This window comes from Acomys minous, assembly GCF_964271855.1.
Source record: "Acomys minous genome assembly, chromosome: 13".
NCBI classification, from domain to species: Eukaryota; Metazoa; Chordata; class Mammalia; order Rodentia; family Muridae; genus Acomys; species Acomys minous.
Window position 1 is genome coordinate 8,308,340 of NC_140495.1, and position 14,607 is coordinate 8,322,946.

Below are 14,607 nucleotides of genomic sequence, written 5' to 3' on the forward strand. Positions count from 1 at the left end.
CAGGTCACCAGCCACTCAAGAGTTTCCCCGTGACACTCCAGGCTGAGTTTATCTCTGGCTGTCTTCTCAGAATTTCCTCTGATGAATTTATGGAGGCTTCCAGAGCTCTGGGGGTTTCTCCATCTGCTCTCTGTATGCTTTGCCTCTGATAGAATGTGTCTCCGGGCTTGTGTGCTACTGTGCTAGCTTTCCAAATTATCTAGGTTTTTAAAAGAAGTTTTGTTTTATGTGTATGTGCGTGTGCTTGTGTGTTCATGTTTGTGTGTTTGTGCATGTTCACGTATGTGTGTGCATGCATGCATGCATGCATGCATGTATATGTATGTTTGTGTGTGTCTGTCTGTCTGTCTCTCTATCTGCATGCCACATGTATATGGGTTCCTACGGAAGCCAGAAAAGGATGGCAGTCCCCCTGGTGCAGCTGGGAGCCATCTAAAATGAGTGGTGGCAACAGAACTCGAGTCCTCTGAAAGAGCAAGTGTTCTTAGCCACCGAGCCTTCTTTCCAGTCTCTTAAATGATCAGTTTAGAGAAAACAAACAGGAGAGTGTTGGCCCTTCTTGATTCTTCCCTTCCCTGTTATAAGAGCCCTAAAGCACCAGATAGCAGGGCGGCTTTCTCCAGACAGGAAATGGTTACTCCCTCAGCATCATGTACATCCATGAAATGGATTCCACCTGAGAGACTGCGGATTGTGTGTCAGGGAGACTAATAAATGGCTCGCTGGAGGCCCAATAAAGTAGCAGGATGGAAGCTTCTGCTGGTGGTGGTGGTTGTTGTTGAGACTCGCACAGATGACTCTTGTAGCCTGCTTTAAAAACTGCACCCCAGTGAACATCCATTTAACCAGAATGCCTCAACCAAGGCCTAGAAGGCGCTCTCAGCCACAGGTAGCCCTGGGTATGGAAACAGGGCTGGCTTTCTTAGGCAGATGAAGGAATACAGGCATCCACTCCTCACACCCACTGCCCCCTCCCTTCCTCCCTCCCTCTCTCCCTCCCTTCCTCTCTCCGTGTGTGTGCGCGCATGCGTGTGTGTGTGTGTGTGTGTGTGTGTGTGTGTGTGTGTGTGTGTTCATGGGTGTGGGTGCATGTGTATGCATATGGAAGTAAGAGGACAACATTGTGTGTTTCCTTCAGGTGCTTTTCACCTTACTTTTTTGAGACAGGATCTCTCAGTAAACCTGGTATCACAGTTCACCTAGACCACCCAGCCTGAAGTCACTACCAGGATCCTCCTGTCCCAGAGTCCTCAGTCCGGTGATTACATGAACTGAAGTGTACCTGGCTTTCCCCTCCCCTTTTTAAAAAATGCTATGTGTTTATATATGTGTCTGTGTGTGGTATGTGCATGTGTGTATGTGTGCCCATGAAAGCCAGAAAAGGAGAGGCAGGTGCGTGAAGAGCTCTTTGCTCTAGCTCTGCTGGGGAGTTGTGAACTGCCTTACAAGGCTGCTAGGAATGGAGCTCTGGTCCTTTGCAGGATCAGCACTTTTAACACTGGTCCACCTCTCCAGCCTTAAGCTGTTGTTTGATGTGGGTAGTGGGGATCCCCTGGTTTTACAGCCATCACATTTCCTACATAACCATCTCCCTGCCCTAGAAGAGGTGATGTCAGCCCCTACCAACCATCCTACCCAGGCTTTCAATAATGGCCACCCAGCCCACCTTGCTTTGGGCTCATAGGGACACTGATTCCTCAACAACCCAAAGCAAAGGAGTTTTGAATCACTGCTATTTCTTAGGAGAAATGCTGTGTTCCCAGTTGGAATGGGAAGGTAACATACAGAGTGCAGAGGCCCTAGCAGTGGTGCCCTCCTTTTCTTACTTGATTCTGACAGGCAACATGATCAGAGCCCTTCCCCTCTTAAACATGGCTGCTTCTCCAGAGTCGGGAGGACCCCGATGAAACAGTGTCTTCTAAGAATGCCATGACCCTCGCATCCATGAACTCACAGCAGCCGTGCTTGCCTACAGGAAATAAAGCCAGCCAACATCCCAGCATGGATGGGGGGCAGGGAGGCTTCATGAGCCCCGACTCCTAACTGAGGAGCAACGGAGACAGTAAATGGCTATTGGGGGGGTTAGCTTCTTTAGGAGTGTGGCCCCTGGTTGACAAACCAGTGGGTAGTTCCATACTTATGCCTATATTGGCAGTACTAATTGGACTCAGAGGGGTTAATATGAAAGCAAAACAAAACAGGAGGGCACGAGGTTGGGAGGAGGATGTGGCGGAGAGCCAAGAAGAGTTGGAGGAAGTGTGTGTGAGATGAATACAAACAAATACATTCTACATGTGTATGAAATTATCAAAGAGTAAATAAAAATGCTGTGTTAAAATATATCTTCCCTTGCTTTGCCAAGGAAGGAGAGAGAATTATTTGGACACTGGTCTATACAAATCTGGTCCTTTCATCTTAAGGTAAGCATCTCAATTTCAGAATGAGGCTTTGCATAGATTCAGGAACATGGAAGGATGGTTCTATGGACTTGGGATGATTCTGGTTGGCCTGGGCAGGGAATATGATGCACAGATCTTCAGTAACCAAAGCACCCGAGCAAGGGCCTGAGGAATGACGTCCTCACTGCACGAGGATGTTAATGATGTATGTGTAACCTCATCAGTCCCCTCATCAGGCCTGCCTTGCTGAGCACAGCGATCTACTGGGGGAAGTTAATTCCTCTTGGAGGAAAAACAGTTGACTCCAAGTAGAAATGATAAGAGGCAGAGCTTTGTGAACATGGGAGATCTCTAGTAAACCCCAGATTGAATTCCCATGAGCTTGGGGACAAACAATATCAGAGCTGTAGCCCTGTGACGGAGGCAGGTAATCTGACTCCTGTCATCAGTGAGTTCTGGGGCAAGTTTGTGGAGGCCAATGAGAACCCACTGCTGAATGGCAGGGATTCTGCCTGGAAACCACATGGAAGCCTGTGGTTATTACGAAGACTGGCATTTACCTTAAAAGGAGTGGTAATGTCTGGAAGTGTTTGGGAAGGATTAAGAGGTGTGGCTTTATTACTGTAGAGGGTGTGTCACTCGGGGGTGGGGTTTGAGGTCTCAAAAGCTATGCCAGACCTAGTCCTGCATTCTCTCTCCCTCCAACATTTGGATCAGATATGAGCTCTCAGCTACTGCTCCAGCACCATGACTGCCTATCTGTCTGCTGCTGTGTACCCAGCCATAATGTCATGGTGTCTCTTCACAGAAATAGTCAAAACCTAAGACAAAGTTGGACTGTGTTAATTAGGACTCTTCTCCTGAGAGCTAGTCGACCTGCCTTTAACCTCATGGTTCACACCAATAGAACAGACACCAGAATTGAGATAATATTCGACCTTTTCTAAAAACAGGACTACACACCAATCAGTAAGTTCAGACAGAAATTAGAGCAGGATTCTAAGATTCGTAATCCTAGAGAAACATTCTCCAAGTCATTTCACAGTCCTTCAGAGGAGGGTTGTTCAAAAGACTCTGTCCCTTCTCTTAGCATTGGGGACAGAAGGATAGTGTGACCTTTGCTGACCCCATGAATATATTGTTGTCCATCAAAAGTGTGGAAAGATGAGGGGTACAAAAGCTCATTATGAATAACAGCATGAAAGCTGAAGGATGTTTTTCTCAAATATTTAAATATAGGTCACAGAGCCTGCAGCGCTATTCACTGAAATGTTAATTCCACTCAATTCAACTTGACAAACGTTTACAAACAATAAGGATTTGTTGAATTGAATTGAAATGTTAACATTTATCCTCCTGTGATACTGCGTCTGAAAGAATTAGAAAGTATCCTTAGACTATAAACGCCAATCCACCCTGAGATGAATATTAACTTTGGAATAAATACCATCATCAAATATTTATATCTTGCCTTATTTCAAGACACCTGTCATTGAATCACTTAGAGGCTTTGGCAAAATAACACTGTATCCTGCCACATTTAAATAGAACAAGAAAATGAGAACCAGGGGGCAGAGTGCCCTGATTTTTACTTTAATTTAATAGGAAGGCTTGAGTATTTATTACAAACAGCCCCTGTTCTCACTGCCGGGTCATCACTGCCTCTGCATTTCTAGGAGAGGGACTTGGATCCCATCTCTAGTGAAGGCACAGTCCTCCCAAGGTTCAACAGGTCTTAAAACATAGTTATATATTTAATTTTACGTGTACATTTGTGTATGCCCGTGTGTATGTATGTGCACCATGTGTGTGCAGGAACTCACAGGAGGTCAGAAGAGGGTATTAGATCACCCTGAAATTAGAATTACAAATGACTGGGCCCTACCATGTGGGTGCTGGGACATGCAGTGAACCATGGTCCTCTGCAAAAGCAGTAAGCCCTCTTAACCACTGAGCCATCTCTCCAGCTCATTCGGCAGAGCCTCTTCGAAGACTAGATGACTGATGCTCTCCTCGAATCAAGGACACATGTCTCATTATGACCACACCATTGTACGTGTTGGCCTGGCCACAGTAAGTAATTAACATTTCCCTCACTCAAGAACAATTACACTTTCTTTGGGATTGTTGTCTGTCCCAGAAGTCATCACTCAGCTTTATAAGTGACGTCAGTGATGTGAGAATGTTACTTTTCTTCATTTACCATGGCATGGGGCTTCTGTTTTATACACCTGTCTACTTCAGTTCCTGTGGGTGGGGCTGGGGAGCCAATTCTAAATTAAAGATTCTACAAGGCTAAATGACGCACAGAACTTATTGATAATGGGGAATTCAGATGCTGCAGATCTAGAATCAAATTATCTTGGGTTAGTTTGAAAAAACAATCTCAATCTCTCTGTCTCTGTCTCTATGTGTATGTGTGTGTGCATGCATGTGCACAGACATGTGTGTGCATGTTTTAGAGTGTGTCCACTTGTGTGTCAAGATCAGAGGACTACCCGCAGAATTGGTCCTCACCTTTCACATCATTTGAGACACAGTGTCTTAGTTGCTCCCCACCACCTGTGCCAGGCTTGCACATTGAGGGACTCTCCTGTCTCCACCTCCCATCTCTCCCCAGGAGCACTGGGATTACAGATGTGCACTAAGGACCACTTTGGTCTTACTTAGGTTTGGGGAACTCAAACTTGAGTTCTCGTGCTAGAGTAAGAAGTGCGTAACCACTGAACTATCCCTCCAGTCCTCTTGGGCTACCTCTAATCCTAATAGCCATTCCCTGGCTGTTCCTCTCTGTGACACACATCCTACAGCATGCAGTAACCTCTGAGAAGGAATGTTCCCACCAGCAAACAAGACCAAAAAGAAGAGTGGAAGAAGCAATAAAGGGGCTCAAGGGACTGGTTGTTTTCAGAGATATCTTTAGTAGCTAGCTAAACCATGTGTAAATAGCAATATAAGAACACAGTCCCATGTCTCTGTCTTCCATGGCCCTCTTGTCTGCCAGGTCCCCCTATTGCCGTGGCTATGTTGGCCATGACAATTGCTCAGCCCCTGACCTAAGACTTTTGACTCTTAGATAAAACCTTTAAAATGTATTTTTTAGCAGACTGCTACTTTAACCATCCCCAAAGCTAGAATCTCTTCAGACAGCCTCTAAAAACCTAGAAGGAGGTTTTCACTGCCTTGCTATAATCCGCCCACTTGCTATTTCCACCAAGCTATTTGGCAAATGTCTTGACTTATGGCTTTCTTTTTGTCTGCACTTGTTCTGCAACTAATAAGGTCCCATGTACTACTTCTATGGTGGAATAAGTCTGAGGGGGCAATCTTAGGTAGTCTGAGTTCCAGAGTGATGGTTTCTTATTCTCTTTGTCCTAAGAGCTGTGTATTGCATTGAACACACCCATAGTAAGTTACGACAACATTTATAGGAACTAAGCTAATTCCTTTTTATTGTTCAGGTATTTTGCCTGCATGTGTCTCTGTTTATCATATGTGTGCCTGGTTCCTTCAGAAGCTAGGAGGAGGTATCAGATCTCCTGAACTGGAGTTTCTGCCCTTGTGAGCTGCCATGTGGGTACTAGGAATGGGCCTGTCCTTTGGAAGAACAGCCAGCGTTCTTAACCACCGAGCCACCTCTGCAGCCCCCACAGTACTTCCTAAAGAGCAATCGCCAATGACCTGCTGACTCCTGATTTCTCAAAATGCCAAGGCCAACTGTTCACCTGTCCCAGCAGAGGGGCAGAGGTTACTTCCTGCTCCTTCAGGTTGAACTCTGGCCTCTGTGGCCACTGTGCACACATGGTGCGTACACATTCATGTGTGAAAACACTCATACACATAAAATGAAAATGAATACAATCTTCAAAAAAAACTATTTGAAGTAATTTCCATTATTGTTCTTTTGCTGGAGATAAAACTGAGGTGCAGGGAGCTCACACACTTTTCCAAGCTGCACAGCAGGGAAACGGTTTGTCCAACCCCTGGTGGTGGCACACCCCTTTAATCTCAGCACTCAGGAAGCAGAGGCAGGTAGATCTCTAAGTTCAAGGATAGCCTGGTCTACATAGTGAATTCCAGGACAGCCAGGGCTATTTAGTGAATCCATGTCTCGAATAAAAACAAGTTAAAGTTGAATTAATCTGTCCTTCTTCTGTGCTTAATGATAGGCCCCTAAGGCACCACAGGAAGGGGTGGGGACGGTGGTTCTCCTTACACTCAGCATCACCAGGTCCCATTGTTTGATACAATGTGGAATGAAGAAGTTTTGAGTTCTTTGAGGAAAAAAAAATCCCAATTGGGGAAAGCTAATTTTTAAAGTATATAATTAGATGTATTTATTTATTTACTTACTTATTTATTTTTGAGACAGGATCTTTCTATACATCCATGGCTGGACTTGAACTCCCAGAAATCCCACTGCCTCAGCCTCCCGAATGCAGTGGCTACAGGTATATGACACCATTCTGGGTTTCCAAAAATTTTTGTTCCATTTCATTTCTTCCACTTGCTCATCTGAGTGTGTCCTTCAGTGGCTTGAAGGGAGGGTAGTAAGACTTCTCTGCTCCTACTTGTTAGACAGAGTAGGCAGTGCGGGAATGCTTACTGAGTGCAAGAAGGAACCCAGAAGTAAAGAGTGTGTGTAGAATCTACCAATGCTAATTTGATTTGGTATTTCTAACACACACACACACACACACACACATGCACACTTGCACACATATGCACACTTGCATGCACACACACACACACACACACACACACACACACACACACACACACACTTTTATGCTCTCACGTACCTAGATAGCGCAAAGGCACGATTAACTCTCTCCTCGAGTCCTGAGGTGCCCAGGGCCTTCCAGGTCATCCAGAACTTGAACGCGTCGGGTCTCCTGCTACACTGGATGGATTTGTCTCCCGTGTCGTAGCTGACATCATAGAACTTATCCTGCTGGAACAGGTAGGCCGCCTTAGCTGAGTAGCACTTCTTAAGGAGATCCTTTGAAGGAGGAGGAAAAGGCATCTGAGTGCTTTCACGTTAAGCTCCATGTCAGACTTGCCCAGAAACAAACCCTGCCCGGCATTCTGCATTGGGTGCCAGAGGTGCGCACCACTCACTGGCTGCTCAGGGTTGGATGCAGCCTGGGTGCTTAAAGGATGCAGTTCTCAGAGAAGCAGGCAGGGCAAGACCCACCCTCTCAGGGTCACCGAGGCCTAGGAGGGGCTGAGAGGACCAAAGGTCCCATCTCTACGATGGACCTCCGTGAAGAAATAAATCTCTAAGTCACTCAAAGTTCCTCCAAGAGAAAACAAAGTCTTCATCCATGGTAGTATTTTTACACAATTTCACAGGTAAACCTAAGCTTTAAAACGCCCTTCTTTGCAACAGATATCCACACTGACTGAACAGCCAGATGCGACAATGACTAATCCAGTGGACGAATTAAACAAGATTGAACCCGGTGTTTGGCGGTTTATCGTCCCAAAGCATCAGCCACCGTTGATCTTTCATTTGCTTCATTCTGGTTTTATTTGCAACCAAATTCTCTTCCCACATCTTGACTGGTGACTTCTCACTGTGAGGTCAGTGACAAGTGACTCTGCTTGTCATCATTTGGCCATCTTCCCCCTATTATATAAATGGAAGCTATGCTGTCTTTGATATCAGAGTCCACAGGAGCCAGTGACCCACAGCCCTGTGACTTCCCGAGAGTCCTCCTGAGGGCCCCACTCACTCCCCTCCTTTGACTGCTCTCCACTGCATCGTGCCCCACATACGAGCTCGTGCTTTTGGTTTGCACTTGTCTCTGCTTTACATACGTTATCCATAGACCAGTAGAATATGTGCATCTCACATGTGAGCTCTGAACAGTACTAACCCTATATATCTGTCACTCTCCATCCAGGGCTCGCCTTCCATTGGGTCCCCTCTCAAACTTCTTCTTTGCACCCCAGATTCCTCACTGGTCCCTTCTTTTTGGCTCACAGTAGGCCATGTCTGTTGGCTTTGCTGCTATGCTGTCCGCATGTCATGAGCAATTCAGGCACATTGGCTTTCTGTGTAACCAGGCGGGGATTACTCCCTATCTGTCCCGACACCTACAGAGCTTGTGGGCTCAAAGCACCCTTGCTAAGTGATCAGGAGAGCAATGGCTCCTCCCTGCACCCACAGGCTTTCTCCATCTTCCTTATGAGATGGATGGGAGCAGACCTCTCAGGAGGCAGAACCTCACTGAAGGAAGTAGGTTTTGTGTGTGTGTGTGTGTGTGTGTGTGTGTGTGTGTGTGTGTGTGTAACTGGAGGCTTTATAGCCCAGCTCCACTTCCGTCCTGATCTCTGCTCTCTGTTCTGTTCACATGAGAGGAAGGGAGGAATACTCACTGAGCTGTCTGCTGCTATCCCCACCCCATGATGGACCGTATCCCCTAAAACCTGGAGCCAAAATAAAACCTTTTCCCTTAAGTTGCTTCTTGATTCAAGTATTTGGTTACAGCAATGAGAAAAGTCACTAATTAATATACAAGGGTCCTAGAAAATGCTCTTAACAGAGAATTAAACATTTTTTACTTAACTGATTAGCTCCCATGTAAAGAATAGAACAAAGACATTAAGGTAACACCTTAGAAATGAAGATGAGTTTCCCCATCCAGGAACTCTCCTACTTGCCCACATGGCACAGAGACCTAGGGGGCTCTTTTGTTGTTCTGCCTATAGATCACTGCATCCCTAATGCTCCCCAGAGAGGCTTCCTCAGTAGATGGTTATTTACAGACTCACAGTGGGTCACACAGCAAACAAAACATCTACATCACACTCTCCTCCCGAGGTTCACAGATCATTTGGAGGCAGAGTAACAGTGCTTGTAAGAGGTAATGGATGACTACAGGAAACAGTGTTTTCCATACACAGCAGATGCACATATAAGCTCAGTGGTTACAGTAGCATGCGCTAGACCTGTGCAGTCTCAAGTCAGACAATATATCAGCATAGGGATGGGAGGATGGGAGGTGGTCCCACCTCTAGCTGAGGAGCTACTGGCTGTTGATGGTGGCTGAGAGCAAGAATCAGTTTCCTTTAAGGGTGTCCTCCTGGTAGGCTGACCACATCTCAGTGACAGCTACTTACCCAAGTATATGGATGACCTAAATTGGACTGATAAGTTTTAAGATAAAAGGAAGGAAGGAACTGAGGAGTGGAGAAAAAAAAATCAAAACACATTGTACAAAATTCTCAAAGAATTAATAAAAAGGAAAAGGAAAAAGATGAGTTTTCTTCTGTAATACCAGCATTGTTTTCTGTGGATATTAATATGTGACCAAACATGTTTCATTACCAAAACTATGGCTTTATACACTGTAAACACTATGGAAGAAATAGGAGGAAATACCAAATCTCTATAAAATAACAAATGAGGGCAGCCTGGTTCCGATGGCCGTTCTTGGTGATCACCACACATAAATCGATTGCTGTAAGCAGAGCATTGATGTAGCCAAATCTCCTAACTTAAGCCTACTTAGGTTTTTCCTGTCAGTCTCTAGGCTGATCGCAGCTGTGGCCACTGCATCTCCTCACTGCAATGGTTGGAAAATATGACTATCATGGCTACAGCAACTTCACTGTGATGACACAACATCAAAAGGCCACTGCATATGTTTTCATGACAAGGCATGCACAGCCTGCACAAAACTAGACCCACACTTCTCCCATTGGGACTGTGGTGTTATTCTTATCAACCACACAAGACTTGAAAGGAATCTGAAAACCAGTGAACTTTGGGTGCTGGTGAGGTGGCTCGGTTAACCAAGAGGATCTGAATTTAATTTCAAGAAGCCACGTTAAAAACAACAGAACTGGGGCTGGAGATGGTGTTCCAAGTGTGTTTGCTGCCCTCGCAGGGGGTCTGTGTTATGTCCCAGCACCCACGCGCTGGTGCGCAACCACCTCTAACTCCAGTTTCAGGGGAGCCCACGCTCTCTTCTGGCCTCCACTGGTTCCTTCACTTACATGTTACACATAAACTCATACAGGCATGCATACATACAGATAAACAAAGTAAGTAAGTAAAGAAACGAATTTTAAAAAACAAACAGGCACACACATGTAACATTAGCACTAGGCAAAGAGTGAATTCTTGGGCCGCTGGCCAGCCAGTCTAGCCCAATCAGCAAGTTCCAGGTAAACGTGAGAGATCCTGAGGGAACAAATAAGACGGTGGACCATGCCTAAGGCATGACACCCGAGGTTGACCAGTGGCTGCTATATGCATGTATACTTGCTTTGTGTATTTCTGTCTCTCTATTGTGGTCTCTGTCTCTCTGTCTCTGTCTGTCCCTGTCTCTCATGCGTGTGCACATTCACACAAACTCCTGCACACAAGAACCATTTATACACACAATATATGCATATACATGCACGTAACACAAAACAATGAATATTGCTCATGTCCTATGCAAACCTGGCAGGGGGAGGGGCTAATATGAGTGACTGAAAGGGGAGTGACCATTTTAGAGGAGAAGCTATATAGTTCCAGGTACATGCAAATGAGAAGAGAGGAGGAAACAGCAAGAAGAGTGATGGTCCTTCAGCAGCGGGGCCGCTAATCTGCTCAGAGACATCCTCCTGCCTGGGAAAGTTTCATTAAAAACAAAGAAGGAAGAACACTGAAGGCTTGAGCTTTAGTTACCAAAAGTAAATGAAATTATTTATCTTATTAATAAATGGATGGCATATCTATTAGCCTCAGGACACACATCAACTGGGAGGAGAGACTCATATCTCCAAGGGAAATGACATTTTGGAATACATATAGTAAAAGCATTAAAGTTTTTTTTCTTATTTCCTATTGTGCTAATGGTCAGAAGGGCTACATCCACATGTTCATATTCACACCCTTGGTGCTTGCAGATGGTATATACTGGCACTAAGAATCCAGCCCCAAGAATCCAGTTCCTGAATTTTGGGATATTAACTCAAATTGTCCTTGGGGATTACCAGATAAGGTGCTAGGACCTACATTGTGCCAAGTGAAGAAAGCCCAACCAAATAGGCATTTCTATAGATTTGACTTATGGTGTCTCTATCTGCAAGCCCAGCTGGGTCAGGACTGAGTCGTATCCATCCACAGGACTGTGTCCCTTGTTTTTTTTTCTATTGTCTTCTGTGTTGGCCTCATTCCTAATAGAAGGTCAGCGGGCAATCTCAGAACTGGGATGGCGTAGGGGGACGTAGGATCACAAGGAGAAGCTGTTTGCAGAGGAGAGACAGCATAAGAGGGAGCTGTATATGATCTTGGCGCTGCTGACAAGGCCCTTAAGTCAACTACAGTCCCAGTCAGCATCCCTAAGGCCCGCTGGGCCCCACATCAGTCTCCGTCTTGGTGGCGCTGTGTTGTCTATTGCAGTAAGAATCTGGCCTGAGTCAGCTCAGAGAGAAGGTCCTGTGCCTGATTTCTGATTTCACTCATGTCAAACAGATTGCTCGTCCCTTTCTCTTGGTTATAGCTTTATCTAAAAATGATGCTAAAGTCTATTTAGCTTGTTTGCCTTTGGTTGCTAATGTTTTTCTTTGCTGCCTCTTCCCATGCTGTGTGACCACAAACCCTCACTAAGTGGCTCTGTCTTCAGAATTAATCTCATTTCTCTGACAGTATCTTTTCCCCCAAGGAACTGTTTCCTGAAAGCCTTCTGATTTTATTTTATTATTTGTTTACTAAGTGTATGAGTGTTGTGTATGTGTGTGTTGGCTGGTTTTATGTCACCTTGATACAAGCTAGAGTCATTTGAAAGGAAGGAGCCTCAATTGACAAAATGCCCCTATAAGGTAGGCAAGTCGGTAGGGATTTTTTCTTAATTAATGATTGACATGGGAAGTCCCAGTCCATTGTGAATGGGACCACCCCTGGGCTGGAGGTCCAAGGTTGTGCAAGAAAGTAGGCTGAGTACGCCATGGTGAGCAAGCCAGTAAGCAGCACCCCTCCATGGTCTCTACATCAGCTCTTGCTTTGGGTGATGGACTGTGATACAGAAGTGTAAGCAAAATTAACATTATCATCCACAGGTTGCCTTAGGTCATGGTGTTTCACAGCAGCAATAAAGACAGTGTGTGCCTGTGCACAGGCATGTGGAGGCTAGATGACAAAGTTGGGTGTCCTTCCCAGTCTCTCTCCCCTTATTTCCTCCAAACAGCAACTCTGGCTGAGCCTAGAACTATGATGGGGGCCACTGAGCTGTAGCAGTCCTGCTGTCTGTACCCTTCCTCCACACCTGGCTGTTTTCAAGGGTTGACTAGGATTTGAACTCATGTCTTTATGTTGTGCAGCAAGTGCTCTTACCCACTGAGCCAGCTCTGAGCCATCTCCCCTGTTACTTCACTTTGGTTTTAACTTTCTGTTGCTGGCTTCTGTTCTCTTTAATGTCACACAGATAGAGGGGCGTGGCCTCTCACTTTTAACCTTGTACCTGAACCTTCTGAAGGTCAAATCTAACCAAAAGCCAATCTGCAAAGATGTCTGGGAAACAATGAAAGAGCCAGACCCTTTTTGTCTGCAATGGGCTCAGGACAGATTGCACAGTAAAGATAAGCAGGAGGCTGGAGTTCAGCTTTCGTTTTCACCTGGTGTCCCAATGCCTAATCTAGCACGTCTGAGAACCACAAGCAGAGCTGACATTTACCAAGGTCAGACTTTTATTCAGACAAATGTATGATGATGGCATTCAATTTAAATTCCCTAGATCTGAGATGGTGGAGTTGGAGTTTAAGCCGAGGAAGCCTGGGCTTGGGGCTCGCCTCTTAGTCACTGCCTTCTGCTGCTTCAACGGTGCTCAGACACAGGTGGAAAATGTGTCCATGATAGTTCACAACATCCTCAAAAGCACAGCTCAGCCATGGCTCGCATCTTGTCCTTGTCCAGATAACCCAAGTCACCTTTGACCTTTCATGAGAAGCTTCTATATCAGCTGTTCCTTTCCACAGACCACTTCAAGTCAAAACTCTGTTACACACACACACACACACACACACACACACACACACACACACACACACACACGCCTTCCTGTTTCATCATTCTTTAGCAATTATCACTTTAGCTTGCCAAATAAAATCTACCAAAATTCTTTCTTATTGTTTTCCCCCATATTTTGTCCCAGGCCACCATTATCGACATGTGAACATTTTTTTGAATGATTTAGGAATTGGGCATATTAATCATCTTTATAGTAATTACTTCATTCCAAAACTGTGTATCTTTGTATACACATCACACTATGGTGCCAAGACCCTGGACATGCAAACCCAGGGTGGTACCAAGAACTTAAGCTGATATTTGATGACGGAAGGGAGGAAGCAAAAGGTAGGAAGGTAGGAAGCAGTAAAAGAAAGGCTTGGCTTTCGCCTAGACCATCACCCAGTAAGAGCCAGATGTGGAGGAGAGCTGTGATTGCAGTGGTTATCACACCATGGACCAACCCCAGCTATGCTCACATCCACAGCATCAACCCAGTCCATCTCAATATACACAGAAACTTGTGCCAGGCTCTGAGATCCAGAAATCCACTGGCATTAAGATGTTCCTGATGAGAACAGGGACAGGGACAGGGACACAAACTACCTAACAGATGCCAAGGCAGGAGGAGGAACAAGGCTCGTTGGCAAAGTCCCTATCATGACAGTAGTGATGTCACACGGGGCTCTTCAGAGGGAGCATGTCAGCCCAAGGCTGAAAGAGGGGAGGAGGGCAGGATGGGATTAGGTATTAATTCTTAATAACTGGAGTTAATTAATGAGGCATTCCTTAGCTATAAAGCTGGCCGGAGGGTCAAGGAATCGTGAACACCACAATAAGGGGTATTTGTGAGCAAATCCTCGTAGGCTACTGCAGACAGTAAACCTTATTTCTGATCTGTAAAGATGAAGAAGAAATCAGGAAAAGTGACCACTTTCAACTTAGCTGCTAAGTGTCAGCCCAGACAGTCACTGAACAGCTGGGCTGCCATTTTCCCATGTGCCCAAAGGAAGGGAGGGTGCTTATTCTGTACAGGAGCCAGGCATCATGGGAAACCTCACGATCCAAGGCCCACTGGAGACAGCTCTCAGTCTCGGAGCTGAACCCTGTCTCACTTCTCTCTGGTACATGCCTGTGTGCCTGACCCCTCCCAGTACTGGGCACTTGAAAAGACAGCCACAGAGCAGGCTGTCAGCACTCTGC

General features: G+C 45.6%; 1 protein-coding gene across 1 annotated transcript in view; it reads right to left on the reverse strand.

Annotated features, from left to right (window-relative positions):
* The window catches only part of GADL1 (glutamate decarboxylase like 1), a 172,169-nt gene that overhangs the window by 60,294 nt on the left and 97,268 nt on the right, over positions 1-14,607 (reverse strand). The window contains exon 12 of the mRNA XM_084751879.1: positions 7,202-7,401. Within this exon, the coding sequence (XP_084608005.1) occupies positions 7,202-7,401 (200 nt within the window). The remainder of the gene's footprint in view (positions 1-7,201; positions 7,402-14,607) is intronic.